General features: G+C 45.6%; 1 protein-coding gene across 1 annotated transcript in view; it reads left to right on the forward strand.

The window, feature by feature from the left end:
* PLA2R1 (phospholipase A2 receptor 1) overlaps positions 1 to 22,107 on the forward strand; it is a 946,386-nt gene that overhangs the window by 633,083 nt on the left and 291,196 nt on the right. The window contains exon 14 of the mRNA XM_085645464.1: positions 1,356 to 1,440. Within this exon, the coding sequence (XP_085501590.1) occupies positions 1,356 to 1,440 (85 nt within the window). The remainder of the gene's footprint in view (positions 1 to 1,355; positions 1,441 to 22,107) is intronic.

The following is a 22,107-nucleotide window of genomic DNA, read 5'->3' on the forward strand; positions in this document are numbered from 1 at the left end:
TTACCTGTGTGATGTGAGTCTATATCCAAACAACTCATCACCAGACTAGTTTGCCATCAATACCAAGATGATTCTGTTGTAGTAGTTGTCTGGCAACCCTTATTTGAGTAGGCATTGTATTGACAGAATCCATAGTAATCAAGGATTGGTAGTGCATGATGCACACCTCCAGTAGGTCATGGAATTTCAGCAGATGCCAATTACTCCTGTAGATCGTAGGCACCGGGACATGTTTTATTGGTTGAGTACCCCAATCATTAATATAGTGAATAGGTATTCACTTCCACCACTTGGACAAGGATGGAGAGGTAAATATACAAGTTCCCTTGATTTAGGTGCGGAGGGCTAGAATCTCCAATTCCAGACAGCCTCATGGCACCTAAATCTGAAGATCATAAGTTATGTCAAATGGAATGGGAATTTTCAAATGGACCAGGGAAAACCAAGTCCAATTCTACAAGGTTCTATATGTTTGAACAGCTAATCGTGGCCCAGAAACACCAGATTACTCAGAATGGCTAGCAGCACTACTCATCCCTCAGCCCTCACAGGGATACTGCTCCGGGCAACTTGTTACAAGAGCCTTAGTTGAATGCCTGTTCAGGGCGATTAGTGGGTGGCTCAATGTGTTGGGTGAGCGATCCAGAAGTGCACAGGAAACATGTTTGTTATCTATGTCTTCACATTTCTGTTGTCTCATGTGGTGTCCTATATTACAGCATTATACCATGGGGCATTTTCAGTAAAACTAATATTTAGATCACAAACCAACTGGATAATAAGATCTGTAGCTGCTGAAATATGCACGAGGGCAAGTGATAGGCTTCTTCACGGCAAGTGCATGAGATCAATAGCCCAAAGTCTCTCTTAGCTTGTCATATTCCCTATGATATTCATGAAACTTAACGTGGTATGCAATATGGAGTTTGAAGGTGCACTTGGCTTATTGTTTTTGCATGATGAATGTTTGTCAAATGCCAGGCAGTGTTTCCACTGACTCTCTGAAGTTAAACTGTGCCATAGCATTGGGGCACAACTAGTACCTCTATCTTTTAACTAAAGGTCCCATGTGGTTTCTTTTGGGGATTGATATCATATTTTGTCATGTGTAGTGAGCTCTAAATGAGGTCCTTTGTTAGTTGTTTTGTCTGTAGACATTACTGATAAGTGAGCCATTGCTGTGTCCACATTTGTTGAAATGTGTTTTCTCCTCGTTTTCCTCCTCCTGATTTTGCTGTTTCAGCTGTTAGAACATGCAGTAAGAGAAATATTTTTTGTGATCCATTTCAGACAGTTATGATGTGAAGCCTGTTTTGAAATCTATCTCTTTGTATATTATATTATTTTCATCACAGGACTGACAGAAGAAGATTCTGGATAGGTTTAAACAGAAGAAACCCTTTATCTGGAGGATCATGGGAGTGGTCAGATGGAACACCTGTAAGTGTTGTCTTTCTTGCAATACAAACATATTTAACAACACATACCAGAGACTTTCATTGACATGCATAAGGCTACGTAGGATTGTCTCTTAATTGTCAAGTCGTTCTTCCAGAACTAAAAAGTTGTTAGTGTCTGTTAGAAGAAGGATGACAGTGCTACAGACTTAAACTGGTTGGGCATTTATACCTCAAAGATTTGATGAAGTTGGTAAGAGGGTTCAATATATATCCACAGGTTTGCACTGATCCAGATCTAAAATGTAATGCAGTCAATATAGAAATAAAAACAACATCATCTGTCCAACTCATGTTATGCTTCTCTAGGTTTCTTCAAAAAGGATGTATTTCGGGCAGCAATATGCACTATAAATGTCAGTACATCTCTGTTGCTTTCAGTGAGTGGCAGGAGAATAAGCATGAACAACTATCATCATAATCCTGATGTGGTTATTAAGATGTGTATGAACAGCAACAGACAAAAGGGACTGGGGAGAGAATGTATAGTGATGGCAGGTACTCCAATGGAATGGCCAGTGCAAAGCAAGGAAGGAATAGAGCCTTATATGGAGGGACATAGAGACAAATTAGGAAGCAAGGGAATGAAAGGATAGGGGGTGGGTGCAAAGGGCAGTTAGAACAAGAGGGTATGAAGTTCCTTATGAGAGTCTTAAGCGGGGAGAGCCAGGTTGACTAATACTATGGGGGTCGTCCAACTAGTGTTACAAAGTGAGAGGGGAATTCCTCTGTTGGGAACTAGGGCCCTCACACACCCAGCCAGCTAGGTGTCATGCTTCATCATTGGGCCTGCTCCTCGTCGGGTCGGCGCTGCAATACCCGACGGGCACCCAATGTGGGGCTCTTTGGCGGAGATCTTTTGTTCCACGCCGTATGGTGTAGTGGGGGTGAGGGGCCCAATGTGAGTAAATGTAGTGAAAAAGTGTGTGCAGTGATTAAAACAGGTAAGGGAATCCAATAAGCGGCCTTTATTCAAATAGGTTCCCTGCCTCATTAAAACAAAGGTAGAGTAGTGTATATGTGACTGTGATAAATCAAAATATTTACGCTCTACTCGTATTTGTACAGGTCAACATGTTTCTTGCCTCGCTCGTCAGGAGGATCGCATGGCAATTCTTCAGGACCAAAAAACTTGCATCTGCACATCGTGGTGAGGTGGAAACACCTACCTCCCAAATAATCGAACTGTGGGAAAAGTGACCACAGCGATGGAGGACGACCTAAAGGAGAGCAATAATAGAATCTCAAAAACATAGTTGTTTAAATCTGTGTGGACATAGTAACAGTAACGACTCTCTCAACACTCCAATTATTAGATGTTAATAATCACGACCCTAAGTATGAGCATTCATACTTCACATTGACGCATAACTAAAGTGCCAATGTTTCTTAAAAGGCTTAGAGTGAGCTCATGGTAAAGAAAACTAAAATCAGGACTCAAACTAGTCACGAGGATGGTGGCAAAAGGACTCACCTACTGTTGTAGGAGTCATGCCTCAACGGTGTACCAGCGGGTCTTAGGACACCTGTCTTGTAGTGTCCTATAGGAACAAAATGATAAATGAAATCACCAATTAATTGCAAACTGCCAATAGTTTATGGGAACTACCTGTGGTAGAAGAACAAATGTAGGTTGGTGGCGGGCGGGGAGGGCAGCGTAATGCATGCATAACCCCAAGACCTGAGAGTGTAAACAAAAGCCCTTAACCTAGTCGGAGCAAAGGCGAGCCACCGCAACCCCTGTCAGTTAATAGTTAAGACACACCACTATGTTGGGTTCCTGGATGGAGGGTGCGGAAGGAGCTTCTCCCTGTGTTAGCAGCTCGTACTAGGGGTGGCTAACTCATGGATCAAGGCACTTGCTTACTGCCATATACAGCCGCCTCTCACCCAAAGCCCGAACCTCGGTGGCATTGCAAAAAAGGGGCCGAGACCGCTCGTGAAGACGCTAAGGCTCACCTGGTTAGCAAGGAATCCAAGCGTGAGACCTACCCTCCCGCCGGTAGAACCGGATGGTTACAAACAGTTCTGGTGTGTGCAGATATATCCACCGGCTCCAGGAAGCGGGCGGAGCCGTCCCCCTAATTGGTAACTGCGCGTCATAACACCTGCGCCTCAAAACATCGTAGGCTCAAAAAATGGGAGAAAACATGTCGGCCATCTTTGAACGGTGTGAAAAAACGGTGCATCCAAAAATACCTTATACTGCGGTATCCTCAATTTGGCGCTATGTGTGGAAACTGTGTCAAAGTTATTCATCTTAGGGTCATTTTACTATTCAAAATGAGCATGGTAACACTGAACGGCCAAATAAACCAGTAATAGGTGAAAATACTGTAATAGGTATGTACTGTTGTTCACTGAGGATTGTGGAGCGGAAACAAACCTATTTTCTATACCAGGAGTTCAAAAAATCCAGAACCACTCAAGCCAAGTATAAGAGAGAGCGCCTCTCAATATATAAGCAATAAAAAATATATATACATTTTATATATATTAGATTAAAAACAATGGGCCAGAAGAGGCAATTTGCATCTTTGGGAACCTGATGAAGTCCCACGGGGGTTAACCGTGCGTATTAATTAAACAAAAGGGGGGGAACAAGTGGGCTTTTTAAGGTCCAACATACATGCCCATATCGAGATAGAACAAGAGGGTATGAAGTTCCTTATGAGAGTCTTAAGCGGGGAGAGCCAGGTTAACTAATACTATGGGGGTTGTCCAACTAGTGTTACAAAGTGAGAGGGGAATTCCTCTGTTGGGAACTAGGGCCCTCACACACCCAGCCAGCTAGGTGTCATGCTTCATCATTGGGCCTGCTCCTCGTCGGGTCGGTGCTGCAATACCCGACGGGCACCCAATGTGGGGCTCTTTGGCGGAGATCTTTTGTTCCACGCCGTATGGTGTAGTGGGGGTGAGGGGCCCAATGTGAGTAAATGTAGTGAAAAAGTGTGTGCAGTGATTAAAACAGGTAAGGGAATCCAATAAGCGGCCTTTATTCAAATAGGTTCCCTGCCTCATTAAAACAAAGGTAGAGTAGTGTATATGTGACTGTGATAAATCAAAATATTTACGCTCTACTCGTATTTGTACAGGTCAACATGTTTCTTGCCTCGCTCGTCAGGAGGATCGCATGGTAATTCTTCAGGACCAAAAAACTTGCATCTGCACATCGTGGTGAGGTGGAAACACCTACCTCCCAAATAATCGAACTGTGGGAAAAGTGACCACAGCGATGGAGGACGACCTATAGGAGAGCAATAATAGAATCTCAAAAACATAGTTGTTTAAATCTGTGTGGACATAGTAACAGTAACGACTCTCTCAACACTCCAATTATTAGATGTTAATAATCACGACCCTAAGTATGAGCATTCATACTTCACATTGACGCATAACTAAAGTGCCAATGTTTCTTAAAAGGCTTAGAGTGAGCTCATGGTAAAGAAAACTAAAATCAGGACTCAAACTAGTCACGAGGATGGTGGCAAAAGGACTCACCTACTGTTGTAGGAGTCATGCCTCAACGGTGTACCAGCGGGTCTTAGGACACCTGTCTTGTAGTGTCCTATAGGAACAAAATGATAAATGAAATCACCAATTAATTGCAAACTGCCAATAGTTTATGGGAACTACCTGTGGTAGAAGAACAAATGTAGGTTGGTGGCGGGCGGGGAGGGCAGCGTAATGCATGCATAACCCCAAGACCTGAGAGTGTAAACAAAAGCCCTTAACCTAGTCGGAGCAAAGGCGAGCCACCGCAACCCCTGTCAGTTAATAGTTAAGACACACCACTATGTGGGTTCCTGGATGGAGGGTGCGGAAGGAGCTTCTCCCTGTGTTAGCAGCTCGTACTAGGGGTGGCTAACTCATGGATCAAGGCACTTGCTTACTGCCATATACAGCCGCCTCTCACCCAAAGCCCGAACCTCGGTGGCATTGCAAAAAAGGGGCCGAGACCGCTCGTGAAGACGCTAAGGCTCACCTGGTTAGCAAGGAATCCAAGCGTGAGACCTACCCTCCCGCCGGTAGAACCGGATGGTTACAAACAGTTCTGGTGTGTTCAGATATATCCACCGGCTCCAGGAAGCGGGCGGAGCCGTCCCGCTAATTGGTAACTGCGCGTCATAACACCTGCGCCTCAAAACATCGTAGGCTCAAAAAATGGGAGAAAACATGTCGCCCATCTTTGAACGGTGTGAAAAAACGGTGCATCCAAAAATACCTTATACTGCGGTATCCTCAATTTGGCGCTATGTGTGGAAACTGTGTCAAAGTTATTCATCTTAGGGTCATTTTACTATTCAAAATGAGCATGGTAACACTGAACGGCCAAATAAACCAGTAATAGGTGAAAATACTGTAATAGGTATGTACTGTTGTTCACTGAGGATTGTGGAGCGGAAACAAACCTATTTTCTATACCAGGAGTTCAAAAAATCCAGAACCACTCAAGCCAAGTATAAGAGAGAGCGCCTCTCAATATATAAGCAATAAAAAATATACATACATTTTATATATATTAGATTAAAAACAATGGGCCAGAAGAGGCAATTTGCATCTTTGGTAACCTGATGAAGTCCCACGGGGGTTAACCGTGCGTATTAATTAAATAAAAGGGGGGGAACAAGTGGGCTTTTTAAGGTCCAACATACATGCCCATATCGAGATAGAACAAGAGGGTATGAAGTTCCTTATGAGAGTCTTAAGCGGGGAGAGCCAGGTTAACTAATACTATGGGGGTCGTCCAACTAGTGTTACAAAGTGAGAGGGGAATTCCTCTGTTGGGAACTAGGGCCCTCACACACCCAGCCAGCTAGGTGTCATGCTTCATCATTGGGCCTGCTCCTCGTCGGGTCGGCGCTGCAATACCCGACGGGCACCCAATGTGGGGCTCTTTGGCGGAGATCTTTTGTTCCACGCCGTATGGTGTAGTGGGGGTGAGGGGCCCAATGTGAGTAAATGTAGTGAAAAAGTGTTTGCAGTGATTAAAACAGGTAAGGGAATCCAATAAGCGGCCTTTATTCAAATAGGTTCCCTGCCTCATTAAAACAAAGATAGAGTAGTGTATATGTGACTGTGATAAATCAAAATATTTACGCTCTACTCGTATTTGTACAGGTCAATATGTTTCTTGCCTCGCTCGTCAGGAGGATCGCATGGCAATTCTTCAGGACCAAAAAACTTGCATCTGCACATCGTGGTGAGGTGGAAACACCTACCTCCCAAATAATCGAACTGTGGGAAAAGTGACCACAGCGATGGAGGACGACCTATAGGAGAGCAATAATAGAATCTCAAAAACATAGTTGTTTAAATCTGTGTGGACATAGTAACAGTAACGACTCTCTCAACACTCCAATTATTAGATGTTAATAATCACGACCCTAAGTATGAGCATTCATACTTCACATTGACGCATAACTAAAGTGCCAATGTTTCTTAAAAGGCTTAGAGTGAGCTCATGGTAAAGAAAAATAAAATCAGGACTCAAACTAGTCACGAGGATGGTGGCAAAAGGACTCACCTACTGTTGTAGGAGTCATGCCTCAACGGTGTACCAGCGGGTCTTAGGACACCTGTCTTGTAGTGTCCTATAGGAACAAAATGATAAATGAAATCACCAATTAATTGCAAACTGCCAATAGTTTATGGGAACTACCTGTGGTAGAAGAACAAATGTAGGTTGGTGGCGGGCGGGGAGGGCAGCGTAATGCATGCATAACCCCAAGACCTGAGAGTGTAAACAAAAGCCCTTAACCTAGTCGGAGCAAAGGGCAGTTCTCATAGACCACAAGACTAACCGCTGATGCACACAGAATGAGGGTAGAGGCTATAGATACCGCACTTGACAAGTGAAAAGTGTTTTCTTGAGATATGGTTCTTACAGTGCAGAGAACCAAGGAACACTGCCCTCTATGTTCCTTATCAGGACAAAGGCCCTGTTACAATATTTCATTCAAAAAGGTTCAGCACCGTTCAAGAAAAGTCAGTAAATATTCAAAGAAATGTTCAAGACGTCAGTCAGTTTCTTGAGAAGATTCTTTTTCTTTATTGTGCAGTCACATGGAAATGAAGGATCATAATCACATTGGACATGAAGGATCTTAGCCGACGCGTTTCGTCTCTTACAAGGAGACTTCTTCAGGGCTAATAGAAAAACATATATAACATACAATTATCACCATGAAAAATAGAACAACGTGTGCACAGACACAATTATCCAACTACACACACCTAGAGTACCAAGGCTAATGAAACAATTTTAACATAAAAACAACAGAACCAAGAATGTATCTGCGTCGTGAATAAGGCCTTTGAGATAACAAACCCAAGTTGGAAATGTATATCATTTGAATACAAGTGTTCAATTCAGCATGTCCATAACAAGTATGATAAAAAATGTTAATCACTTCAAGCACAGAGATGTTTATATTCCATCATGTAAGTATTGAGTTTCATACCTTTTTTTCAACATTTAACTGATGCAGACTGCAAATTATTTGAAAATAGAGCCAGCAATTCAAGTTTTTCACGCTGGCAAAGGGATTTCAATGACGATTGTTAATCTATAAAAGTCAATGTTTGAAACAAATCAGAAGTCAAAAATGTATGTATGGACAACATCGGTATGCATATATCATGTGCTTCATATTGTCATGGGTTTGTTGAAATAAAACAGGTTATGATGAACACCAAAGTTAGCTTTAGGCCATGTAGCAGCTATCAACAATCTTGATAAACATTCCATCAAATAGGAGATCATTGCTGATTATTCAAATAACTTTTTTATAAAAGAGATTTATCAATCAATGAGAGTAAAGCTTAATACATCATATCCTGGTTGTTATTCTAGAGAAACTGATGGCATAGCAGCCGTTGCCTCATGCTACCAATGAAGCAACAGTTATCACCATCTTGTTCAAGTGAAAAAGTTTCACCCATTGCAAAAAGATTTTTCATTTATATAAAACAATGTTGTATAAAATTCACAAAGATCGACCCATATTATTGAACTAGATATTTCCAATAATTATAATATAAGCAATTTCTAGTACGGTCATACATACCAATTCATGGAAAATCAGACAAAAGAGTATCTATGAACAAATCAATAAAAAGCAAAGATTAGTATTTATTTTTGTTAGTCCTAAAATTTAACAAGCAGCTAGCAAGAGCCCGAGCGATAGACATCCAAATACTTCCTATTTACAACATAGAAGCTGCTCTGTATTTAAGCAGCTGCCCTTAATAAAGACGCTGTCAGTGAACGAGAGTTCACTCGCTCTCTCAATAATTTCAAGAGGTTCTTAGCTTCTATAGATAAGATGCTATGACCAATCAATACTGCATAAGTTGTATGTAGCGAGTTGAAAATGGGCTCAATAAAGAGAAATTTATATGTTATCCAAAATTACTAACGGTCGCATTGGATTTATGAAGCTGTCAGAATTAGGTGAAGATTACTTGGGTTGCACACAAGTTTAATACACACCCACATCCGAAAAACGCTGCATTACATTTAAAAAGAATTACGTTTTTTTTTTAAAAAGCGGAAGCTCCACTATTTAGTTGCTCTTGGTAAAAAAAAGAGAACATATCTGAGCAACAGATAAGTGGCATTTTATCATTTATCAAAAGCTTACCTATAGGGGTATGATAACCCGTATCTTCTGGTCTCGTTCTTTTCGGTGGAGGAACAGAGTTACCAGAAGCTAGCGTTTTTAAATCATCCGCTCTAAAATCTCATTCACCTGTGTGAGCATAAAAATCAACGACGGCCCAATTGATTAAGGATTCATAGTTTTCGTGTCGGCCATTTGTAAAAGATAAAACGTCATATTGATATAATGCAAAGACAATAATTTCTGGTTCATGCCCAGGAATCTTGTAAGAAGTTAAACAACAATAAGTTATTCGTTGATATGACAGAGAACCGTTGTCATGATATCCGATTGGTATCCTGTTTAGAGAGTGTTAAGTTTAGGCGCAATGTATTCCATCACGCTCTATAACGATGACGTACCGGCACACGCATGGCAGCCATCTTGGAAGAGTAATCGTTTTTCCCAACATGATGCTAAATATGAACATAGTTAAAAAGGACACTCAGATCACAAAGAATATAGTGATACAATGTATCTCACTGAAAATTCATATGAAAGGATCAGTGTTTGTCAGATGTCAATTAAACAGGAAAATCCATCGCAACTGTGGCAACCTTCTTGGTACGATATATTTATATTAATCTAGATGAAACATGTTGTTAAATACAGAATTTGAAATTTATATACGTATAAAGGACATATAGATAATGCCTGAGTTTGCTGTCGTTAATTCTTGAAGCGATGGAGGAGCCTAGCGCGCATCCAAGATGGTCGCGTGAGCACAGGGCTCCCCGGACCCTTTCTGCTCCTCGGAATATATCCTGATACTATCCTGATTTGGTGTATGGAATCTGGGAGATGAAGACCAGCTGATCATATATCTCTTTTCAAAACTCTAATCGGACCTGGGAATCCTGAGTTATCGTCGCCGGAACTTTTGGGACCCACCCGACGGAGGTGGCCGGGGTGAAGGTGACCCGTGGGGCCGGGCTGCAATTGAACAACAGCGGCCTCAGCGCGGTGCCAGTTACCGATTCAGCACTTTCGGTTTCGGTTTTGGCCTTCAGGAGATCAGCTGGCGTGCGTGCTCAAGGTGGCGAGGTGCCTCCCGGGCCTCTGCCCGAGGTTTGCTTTCATCTGCTACTGGCGGGTCTGACGCCTCCGGCCCCTACACCGACGGTTTGTGGTCCTTTTGCTGGCACCCGCGCACCCCTTGATCGGAGGTCCCATTGAGTGACTGCGCTCACATGGCGGGCAAAGGGGGTCCGGAGGGGCGCAAGACCAAGGCTTCACTGCGCGGGGGAGCGGTCCAGAGCAACAACATGGACCGCTATACCCAGGGCAGGAGGTCCCCTGGCGCTGCTGGCCTCTCCCCGGATGCTGCAGGGGGAGGCACGACCGTCGCTGCGGAACCTTCCCTGCAGGACATTATGGGCGCCATCGAGGGCATCAGGGAAACTATCGCGACGCAATATGAGGCCCTGGCCCGTAAGATCGACACTGTCGCGATCGACGTCACCCTGATTCGGGCCGACCTCTCTAAAACCAACGAGAAGGTCCAGGCCCTTGATGCACGGACCTCCACCCTGGGTGCGGAGGTGTCGGATCTGCGGGCCGCGCTTGGGGACATTAGAGTGGTCAACGACCATATGGCCCGGCGGCTTGAGGACTTCGAGGGACGGGCCCGACGCAACAATATCCGCATCATTGGGGTACCGGAGTCCTCCGACAGCCGCCCGGTGGACCTCGTGGTCGAGGAACTTATCCTGCAACAGTTGTCCCCGGTTGGCCTAAGCAAATTCTTCGCTGTGGAGCGGGCCCATCGAGTTCCGGGCGGCCGGCCGCGGCCGGGGGCCCCCCCGAGGCCTATCGTGGCTAAACTGTTCCACTACAGGGACCGCGATGCTATTCTGCAGGCTTCACGGACCCGTGGCCCGGTCCGCTACGAGAACTCGACCATCAATTTTTATCCGGACTTCACGCAACTGGTCCAGAAACAGCGGATGGGATTCCAAGGGGTGAAGCGCCGTCTCCGCGAGCTAGGCCTGAAGTACTCAATGATCTACCCGGCGAAACTTCGAGTGGAGCATGGAGAGCGGACAGCCTTTTTTGACTCTCCTGTGGCCGCAAGTGACTGGCTGGACTCGCTGCCGGACGGGGGTGGCCGGCCCGGGCCCTCTGGGGGCACCGCAGGTGACGGGTCCCCTTAGACTGACCTTTGGTCCTTACTTTTTGCGGCTTGGCACTGTACAGTTGGGTCTTACTTCTTTTGCATACTGTGCTTTACCAGGACCCGTGAGGGGTGCGGGCGGGTACGGGTCCCTTTCCTCCTCCGGGGTCTTTTTGTAGAATGGGGTTAATGGGGCGACAGGCACACTGCAAGTTGGGGGGGGTCTTTGGCCCGCAGGGGTGCAGGGTGGGGGGCGTTGGACTTGGGGTGGGGTTGGGGGGGAAGAGGGGTTGTTTAGTTGTGTGTTTTTTGTTTACAAGGCGAGGTATTGATTTTTATCCATATTTGGGAGCGGTGCTGCGGGCTGGGGGCCTCTTGAGCTATTGGATGGGATGGGGGGAGACGGGTTGAGGCTTATGTCATGGAACGTCAATGGGTTGGGGGACCGTATTAAGCGGGGTGTTGTACTGCAATATTTGCGTCGTTTGACTCCTGATGTGGTGTTTCTCCAGGAGACGCATTTGGTCGGCAATGTCTGCCATGCGATGAACAGGGGGGGATACCGCCTCGTAGCCCATTCTGGTTTCACAACTGGCTCCAGGGGGGTGGGCATTCTCCTGCGAACCTCCCTTCCGGTGGAGATCACGAGGATAGTCTCGGATGACAGGGGGCGCTATGTGTGTTTGACTGGGAGGTGGGAGGGGCAGCCCCTTACCCTGGTTTCAGTCTACGTCCCCCCGGGCCTCCAGAACTCCACCTTCACTGACTTGGGTCGAATGCTGCTTGACCTTCCGGACGGCCTCCTGCTCATGGGCGGGGACTTTAATTCTGTGGTTTCGGGTGAACTGGATCGTCACCCACCTAGGACCCTCCCCGCTGCCCAGTCATGGCTGGGTGGGATGTTGGAGACCTTCGGCTTGGTGGATAGTTGGAGACTGTTGCATCCGACCCAGTGTCAGTTCACCTTTCATTCGGGGGCGCATGGGAGTCTCTCCAGGTTAGACTACTTTCTTATGCCCGCGGCGCAGACTGGTCGGATTCGAGAGGTCAGACACCTGGCGCGTGGTATCTCCGACCATTCTCCGCTGTGGCTTCTCTTTGACACCGGGTCGCGGTCCGCAGGTCGGATAGCTCCCATTAACCCCTGGTACCTGCGGGACCCTGTGACTCGTGACAGCCTGGTTAAGGCCATGGACCAATACTTCAGTGAAAACGAGGGGTCGGTGTCGTCTGCGTTGTCCCTTTGGGAAGCCTTTAAAACTGTGCTACGCGGACACGCCCTCGCCCAGATAGTGGTGGCCAAGAAGGTTAGGAGCGAGGCGGTGGTAAAGCTGGAGACTGACATCTCGGGGCTGGAGTCGGCCCTGGAGGCGAATGTTACTCCGGACGGACTACATGCCCTTAGCCTGAAACAGTTCGAATATAGGTCCCTGGTCACTGACGCGGCCAGAACTATGTATAGGGAGCGGCAGGGCCGATTGTATGACGCGGGGGACAAGGCGGGTAAGTTGATTGCGTGGCTGGACAAAAAAGAGAGAGTGAATCGTGTGGTCCCCGAGTTGCGTGCTGCGGATGGTGTGTGTGTGACTGAGCCGGATGAGATTGTGGAATGCTTCGCTGATCACCTCCGGGCGGTGTACTCCCCGGTGACTGACAGGGACGAGGATGACTCTCGCCTCCTACTGAGAGATATTGCTCTGCCCGGCCTGTCCGTTGAGGACCGGGAGCGGTTGGACGCCCCCTTATCGTCGGATGAAATAGCGACCGCGATTCGTTCCCTTCGCTCGGGCAAGGCTATGGGTCCTAACGGTCTGCCCATTGAACTATACAAATTGCGTCCTGATAAGCTTGCGCCCTTCCTCGGCCGCATGTTCCGCGACTCTCTTGCGGCGGGTTCCCTTCCTGCCGACCAGCGCTTGGCCACTATAGTCGTTATTCCCAAGGAGGGCAAGCCTCGTGACCGCTGTACCTCTTACCGGCCTATTTCACTGCTCAATGCGGAGCCTAAAATCCTGGCGAAAGTCCTGGCCAATCGATTGTTGAGTGTAGTGTGCGACCTTATTCATCCGGACCAATGCGGCTTTATCCCGCACCGCAACACCGCTCTTAACTTGCGGCGTCTGCACGGGGTCCTCGCCAGGGCGGAGTTCCTCCCCGAACCGGCCGTGCTGGTTTCTTTGGATGCCACGATGGCATTTGACACTATTGAGTGGCCATTCCTCTGGGCCGTCTTGGATAAATTCGGCTTTGGAGAGGGATTTATTGGCTGGGTGAGGCTCCTTTACACGGGACCCATGGCTCAAGTGGTGGTGAATGGGCGGGTCTCTCGGCCCTTTGCCCTTGGCAGGGGCACGAGGCAGGGGTGCCCGTTGTCCCCGTTGCTTTTTGCTCTCGCCCTGGAGCCACTCGCTGCCTGGCTCCGTTGGGAGCCCTCGCTTAGAGGGATCCGGTGGGGCCCGGGCTTTGAAGATCGGGTCTCGCTGTATGCGGACGACATTCTCCTGTACCTCACCTCACCGCGGCAGTCACTCAACGTCCTCTTTGACGTTCTGACCTCCTTTGGGAACAATTCGGGTCTCACGATCAATTGGTCTAAATCCTGCGTTTATCCCATCGCTGGTGGTCCTCCTCTCCTGCCGCCTCGGCTCCCGATTCAAATATCTCTGAGCGGCTTTAAGTACCTGGGGATATACGTTTCGCTGGACCCGGTGGCTCGCTACGAGCAGAATCTTCTGCGTCCACTTCGGCGGCTGCGGGAGGACACGGCCCGGTGGTGCAGGCTGCCCCTGTCCCCGCTGGGTCGGGCCGCGCTGTTTAAAATGATGTCCCTTCCCAGGTTCCTCTATGCACTCCAGAACTCCTTTGACGTTATCCCAGTGGCCTACTTTCGGGAGGTGGAGAGCCTGCAGAGGAGACTGGTGTGGAACGGCCGGGCGCGTATTGCTCTTGCCAAGCTCACTCTCCCCTGGTATGACGGGGGCATCGCGCTTCCTGACATTCGCAGGTACTATTGGGCCTCGCAGCTATCTGCCATTAACCACGCCACGTATGCGCCCGGCTTGAATCCGGCGTATGAGATGGACAAGTTCCTGCTTCCCGGCGGGAACTACAACAGGGCACTTTATTCCCGCCTGGCTGACCGGACCCTTACGGGTCCTACTAAGATTGCTGTGCGGACCTGGAGGGCTGCCACTGCGGCCACGGGCTGGAGTGAGCGAATGACATGTGCTACTCCCTTGTTTGCCTCCGACCGCCTGGGCAGCTTGTGGACCACCAAGGGGTTTGACCAGTGGGACACGATTGGTATCAGCAAAGTGGGAGACCTGTGGCACAAGGGCGCGGTCAAGACTTTCGCGGTGCTCCAGGCCGAATACGAGCTGACCGACAGGGAGTTCTTCCGCTACGCCCAGGTTCGACACGCCCTGCTCTCGGTCTTCGGGGAGGGGACCAAGATCCCTGTTTCCTCGCCCCTCGAGGACCGCGTACTTGACGGACATGTCCCTGATAGTACTATTTCTTTAATTTATAAAAAATTGATTAATCACCGGGCGGATCTCCTGGTGCGCCTTCGGGGGGCTTGGACTGGGGATGGGGTTGAATTGGACGACGAAGACTGGCAGTCTGCACTGTCGTCCCCCAAGGAGGTTGCCATTCCGGCTCGTCTCCGGTTGGTACAGCTCAAGATTCTCCACCGGGTGTATGTCACGGGTCCGCGCTTGGTCGCGATGGGATTCTCCGACGACGGACTCTGTAAACGAGGCTGCGGGCTCAGCGCCACCTTTCTTCATATCCTTTGGGAGTGTCGCGAGGTGGCGGACTACTGGCGCCGGGTCCACACGGTTATGGGACAGGTCACCGGGGTTGTGCTGCTGCCGGAGGTGCGTCGCTGTGTCCTGAATGTGTGGGAGCCCAATGACTACAACGCGGCTCAGACTCGATGGGCGGCCCTAGGGAACATGATTGCCAAGAGGGATATAGCGCAACTTTGGGGCGCTCAACGGCCGCCCACCGTGTCAGTATGGAAGGAGAATATGGACTGGTGTATGTTTCGGGAGAAGACAGTGTATGTGGCCCGTGGCAAGCCGGGGGCATGGGGTAGAATTTGGGGTCAATGGAATGCGTATCGCGGAGGCATCTGTACGCCCCCCCTGGTAGACACTGATATCGCCATGTCCCCCTGACCCTTGACGGCTCCTAGCGCTTTTTGTAACAACCACATATGGACGTTCATCTCCCTTGACCCCCTTCCCCCCCCCCCTCCGTCCCCGGCCTCCCGGTACTCCTCTCTTTAGCGGATTGCTCAAATGTTCTGACTGGAGTTTCCCGGGGGGAGCCTGAACCGCACTGGTATCCCTCGTAACTCGCCTTTTGTTTTTATTGTTTTTCTTTTTGTTTCTGTTATTGTTGGACTGACGCTTGCTGTTCTTCGAGGACTATCTTGAGCCACTGCGGGGCAGTGCCCTGGGAACGGATTGCAGCCTTGATATGTGTATATTTCCTTATGTACCTAGCGGCCGGCCCGGGTGGTTGTAGGCCCATACTTGTAACCGAATTATTGTTCAATAAAAACTTTTTCCAAAAAAAAAAAAAAAAAAAATTCTTGAAGCGATGTTTCAGTTATTCAGTTGTTCCCTATGTAGTAAATCTTATTGTTACGGCGGCCATCTTGGTGCAGTATACACAAATATAACAATAACAGGCTGCCAACGAAATATCGTTAGGGACAACACTACGCTGAGTACTATCGTATATATTTAGCGAACAATTCAGGCTTTTACACATGCAATGATTGTTGTGTATGCAAACTGGGGCAAAACAAGCTTAAGAAATTTAAGAGCAATCAATCAAATTCTGTATTTAACAACATTTTTCATCTAGATTAATATAAATATATCGTACCAAGAAGGTTGCCACAGTTGCGATGGATTTTCCTGTTTAATTGACATCTGACAAACACTGATCCTTTCATATGAATTTTCTGTGAGATACATTGTATCACTATATTCTTTGTGATCTGAGTGTCCTTTTTAACTATGTTCATATTTAGCATCATGTTGGGAAAAACGATTACTCTTCCAAGATGGCTGCCATGCGTGTGCCGGTACGTCATCGTTATAGAGCGTGATGGAATACATTGCGCTTAAACTTAACACTCTCTAAACAGGATACCAATCGGATATCATGACAACGGTTCTCTGTCATATCAACGAATAACTTATTGTTGTTTAACTTCTTACAAGATTCCTGGGCATGAACCAGAAATTATTGTCTTTGCATTATATCAATATGACGTTTTATCTTTTACAAATGGCCGACACGAAAACTATGAATCCTTAATCAATTGGGCCGTCGTTGATTTTTATGCTCACACAGGTGAATGAGATTTTAGAGCGGATGATTTAAAAACGCTAGCTTCTGGTAACTCTGTTCCTCCACCGAAAAGAACGAGACCAGAAGACACGGGTTATCATACCCCTATAGGTAAGCTTTTGATAAATGATAAAATGCCACTTATCTGTTGCTCAGATATGTTCTCTTTTTTTTACCAAGAGCAACTAAATAGTGGAGCTTCCGCTTTTTAAAAAAAAAACGTAATTCTTTTTAAATGTAATGCAGCGTTTTTCGGATGTGGGTGTGTATTAAACTTGTGTGCAACCCAAGTAATCTTCACCTAATTCTGACAGCTTAATTAATCCAATGTGACCGTTAGTAATTTTGGATAACATATACATTTCTCTTTATTGAGCCCATTTTCAACTCGCTACATACAACTTATGCAGTATTGATTGGTCATAGCATCTTATCTACAGAAGCTAACAACCTCTTGTAATTATTGAGAGAGCGAGTGAACTCTCGTTCACTGACAACGTCTTTATTAAGGGCAGCTGCTTAAATACAGAGCAGCTTCTATGTTGTAAATAGGAAGTATTTGGATGTCTATTGCTCGGGCTCTTGCTAGCTGCTTGTTAAATTTTAGGACTAACAAAAATAAATACTAATCTTTGCTTTTTATTGATTTGTTCATAGATACTCTTTTGTCTGATTTTCCATGAATTGGTATGTATGACCGTACTAGAAATTGCTTATATTATAATTATTGGAAATATCTAGTTCAATAATATGGGTCGATCTTTGTGAATTTTATACAACATTGTTTTATATAAATGAAAAATCTTTTTGCAATGGGTGAAACTTTTTCACTTGAACAAGATGGTGATAACTGTTGCTTCATTGGTAGCATGAGGCTACGGCTGCTATGCCATCAGTTTCTCTAGAATAACAACCAGGATATGATGTATTAAGCTTTGCTCTCATTGATTGATAAATCTCTTTTATAAAAAAGTTATTTGAATAATCAGCAATGATCTCCTATTTGATGGAATGTTTATCAAGATTGTTGATAGCTGCTACATGGCCTAAAGCTAACTTTGGTGTTCATCATAACCTGTTTTATTTCAACAAACCCATGACAATATGAAGCACATGATATATGCATACCGATGTTGTCCATACATACATTTTTGACTTCTGATTTGTTTCAAACATTGACTTTTATAGATTAACAATCGTCATTGAAATCCCTTTGCCAGCGTGAAAAACTTGAGTTGCTGGCTCTATTTTCAAATAATTTGCAGTCTGCATCAGTTAAATGTTGAAAAAAAGGTATGAAACTCAATACTTACATGATGGAATATAAACATCTCTGTGCTTGAAGTGATTAACATTTTTTATCATACTTGTTATGGACATGCTGAATTGAGCACTTGTATTCAAATGATATACATTTCCAACTTGGGTTTGTTATCTCAAAGGCCTTATTCACGACGCAGATACATTCTTGGTTCTGTTGATTTTATGTTAAAATTGTTTCATTAGCCTCGGTACTCTAGGTATGTGTAGTTGGATAATTGTGTCTGTGCACACGTTGTTCTATTTTTCATGGTGATAATTGTATGTTTTATATGTTTTTCTATTAGCCCTGAAGAAGTCTCCTTGTAAGAGACGAAACGCGTCTGCTAAGATCCTTCATGTCCAATGTGATTATGATCCTTCATTTCCATGTGACTGCACAATAAAGAAAAAGAATCTTCTCAAGAACCTGACTGACGTCTTGAACATTTCTTTGAATATTTACTGACTTTTCTTGAACGGTGCTGAACCTTTTTGAATGAAACAAGACTAACCGCTGTTGACAGGAGAATAAGAGGCGTTACAGAAAGTTAAACAAATGCCAACATTTCTAGATGGCATCCATATGAAGAGCGTGCCCTGCTTAAGGATCATCAAGCCACTTAATTCTGCCTAGGTCTTACTCTGCCTTTTTAGGATTTACTGCAAAGCTTATTATTTTACTTAATATGGGTCCTATGTCATGGGTACCTGATTAATTGCCCAATAATCTCTCATAGGCTCCTTCATGAGCTGAGTGATTAGAAATTGAAGAGAATAGATCCATGGAAAGTCCACCTTGGAGTGTTTATGAATATCCTACCCATGTTACTGATTTCCATGTTAATAGTACTCAGATATTGTCAGATTTTATTCTAATGTGCTTATGATGGTGTCAATAAAAGACATGATTACAGCAGGGCAATGTATAGTGTTCTTTCAGTTGGTACACAGGGGTGTAGTGTGGTGTGAGAATGGATTGATGAAAAAAGAATGAGATTTTGTGAGCACTCAGTCAATATTGACACCTAGATATCAACCTTCCTCATTTTACTAGTTTAGTCTGCAAAAACATGCAAAGAAGACTGTTGTCTTATTCTTGTGCCAATTAATTAGAAGAGTACATATTTACTTTGGATGCTAGCTTGGTTGGTTGGTTGTGGTTTGATGAAGAATTTAGATCAGATTGTGGAGAACTCCTTCAAGTCACGGGTGTTGGTTATGGAGCTGTGGACCTAAAGCATTGCTATGATTCACCTAGTGTTTTCGCTATACATCAGTGTTCTTTCTCTTCTGCATCTATCTTTGTTTGGCTGGCATGGCAATTAGTGAATGGTTTTATTGAAAATATGTGGTGGCTCACATTCCTCACTCAGACACTAACAAAATAGCAAAGGTGGTCAGTTGATTCAGGGATTACATAAAATTGTCCTAGGGTAATATCAAATTTCATTTCCATAGGCCACCTTAACAGACCTGGAATTTTCAGTTGTTGGGAAGTGATGTGGGGGGAGAAGTTAATGGATAAAGTTATGCCAGTTAGATGTTCAGAATAATAATACTTGCTTGAAAGAATTATAGTAAGAAAATACTTTCAAGCTCAAGGCAAGTTCTGACTACATGCTTCATTACCTGTATGAGGTTCTGTTCATAGATAATGACAGTGTAGAAGGAGTATGGGGTAGGCTTCTGGTACTAGATGTGGCATTTAAGTGTGTCACTGATGCCGGAAAAAACAGGAGTACTTGCTGACTGTCTGACCCTTCTGGGATCAAACTCAGATTATTATTTGACATTATCTGACTTCTCTATGCTCCATATTGTGGGGCATAGATGAGTGGGTGGCTGACGAATAAAATGAATGAGAAGGTTGCAGTTCAAGTAACACGAGTAAGTCATCCAGAGCCCCAGAGCAGGACACTGTTAAGGCATTTAGGGATTCATGAAATGTTTTGCAGCTGAGAAACAAGAAAATATGTGTACAACACGATGGAAAAGAAGTGGCAGCGGTACTAATGTTAGCAATGCTGTTAAGAGACATATAAGAGGTGGTGCAGCACTTCTATTGTTCCAGTACTCAATATTTTTGGATAGGTACAGCAACAGAAAAAACTCAGCCCTATAGAGGGAACTGGGCAATTCAGCTGCTGAGCTGGTGTAACTGTAGATGAGATGTAAGGATTAAAAGTTCTCATCATGGAAAATATGTGGGAAAAGAGAGATGCAAATGTACATTTTATGGCCACCTTTGGATTCTTAGAAATGTGGGTATGTGAATATTTCGTTGAGAAGTGGGCAAATGTCCAACCAGAGAAGCAGCCAAACTGGAGGCATCTGGGTTAGCTTTATCAAGACACTTCTGTTGTGTAGTCTGTAAACTCTCGAAACAGAGGAGGTACACAAATGCCCCTGCTTGTATCACTGTAGGGCTGTTCATGAATGTATGCAATTTATTTAAAACCATCTATTTAAGAATGGGCTCTTAGAGATTGATCTGCTGGTGGTCTTGGATACCCCACGTTTTGGATGGAAAAAGCCAAGGAACATACTCAGGAGAACTCCTCTGTCTTGGTCAATCTTTACAAATTCTTAGAATGTCAGTTTATTTTGGTGCTCTCCATTTCTTGCTGAAGGGATGCCTTACCTTCCAAAGTAGTCATTGTGGTCCAGCAAGCCAGAGATGCTAAATCATATCCCAGAAATTAGAAATATCACGTATTAATTTTTATACATGTGCCGCTAGCTGTAGCATCACATATACTAAAATTGGAATTTTTGTAAAATTGTAAAATAATAATTAATAGCAGGTAAAACCTATAATAAATGAAACAAACAGTTAAGAACAGACTAGACTGTGCCTGATAAGCTTACTATTTGACTCCCTTTAGACTCCTCACTCAGTGAACACATTAACTCAGTGTAGGAAGGTGGAATCTGACTAATGGTTGCCCCCAACTTTTTGCCTGGTATTTGAGTGTTTTTTGACTGGTCTGGCTGGGATCGTGCTATCCAGGACCCCAGCCTATCTGCTTTCTCCCTAAAACTAATGTGATGTACCCTAGGTACAAACTAATTGGATGCTGAGGATGCCCTGACAGTCCCTTGTAGATGGTACCCTAGGTACCAAGGGCATGGGTCCCTCAGTAGGCCTACCAGGGCTGCAGCACTTCTTGTGCCACCCTGGGACAGCCATACAAAATGACACCACCAGACCACTACTGTAGTCTGGGTAAGGTGGTGCTAGCACCACTTACAGGGATATAGGTACCCTATATCCAACCCCATTACAACACATATACTCTCATTGGTCACCCCTATGGCAGGCCTTGGGTAATCCTACAAGGCAGGTTGCTGAGGTATGTGTGAGGGGGGACCTCCCTGCAACCTTCGTAAAATCATTGCTGGGTTGTTAGTAGTGTAGCCATACCATATACTCTTAACCGCATTATAAGTCTATGGCGATAACGCAATAACTTGAGAATGGCTACACAGAACCATATCGTGTTTGGTGTCAAACATGTAGGAATCATACCCCCAGTCCAGCCCTGGGCATGAGGGTACGATTCCCCCCTGCTAGAGGGGCGATATGGGAAAAGCGGTAGAATTTGGACACCAATTTAAAAGTGCACAAGTAACACAAAATGGCTACTGCCCGTCACCTACACGACCCTGGCTGGCTGTTGCTGGGGAAAACCCCAGCCTCGCCAGCTGGACAATAGGGCTCCTGTGGCAGGGAGGTGCTAGCATCTCCCCAGACAGGATAATGTGGATTGGAACAGGGTGGGTGCACCAAATGTCCTTTCAGAGTTGCATGTAGGCAGCTGCAGAGACCTCATTCTGCATACACCGCTTGGAACTGGTTCAGGGGCATCCTGCCCCTCGCCCAGGCGGGAAACACACAAAGGGGAGAGGGTGTAGCCACCCTTTCCCGCCTCACCTCCCATTGGTGGGCACTACTCTGGACACTCCCCTAATCTTGGGGATAAAGGTGAATAACGTGGCCCCAGAGCCTCAGATTAATCTTGAACTTTACAGTCTTGACCTTCGACTTGCTGCTGCCCAGCTGACGGAAGAAATCTCCTTTGGGATAAAGGAGTTATCCCCCTGCTTGGCAGGCACCTGAAACACTGCAAGTAACCCGGTTGGAACTTCGCTGCTCTCACGAACTTTGACGACTTCCAGAAACCTTGAGGTGGGTTTCCAG

Source organism: Triturus cristatus, chromosome 3_1, assembly GCF_964204655.1.
Source record: "Triturus cristatus chromosome 3_1, aTriCri1.1, whole genome shotgun sequence".
Taxonomy (NCBI): domain Eukaryota; kingdom Metazoa; phylum Chordata; class Amphibia; order Caudata; family Salamandridae; genus Triturus; species Triturus cristatus.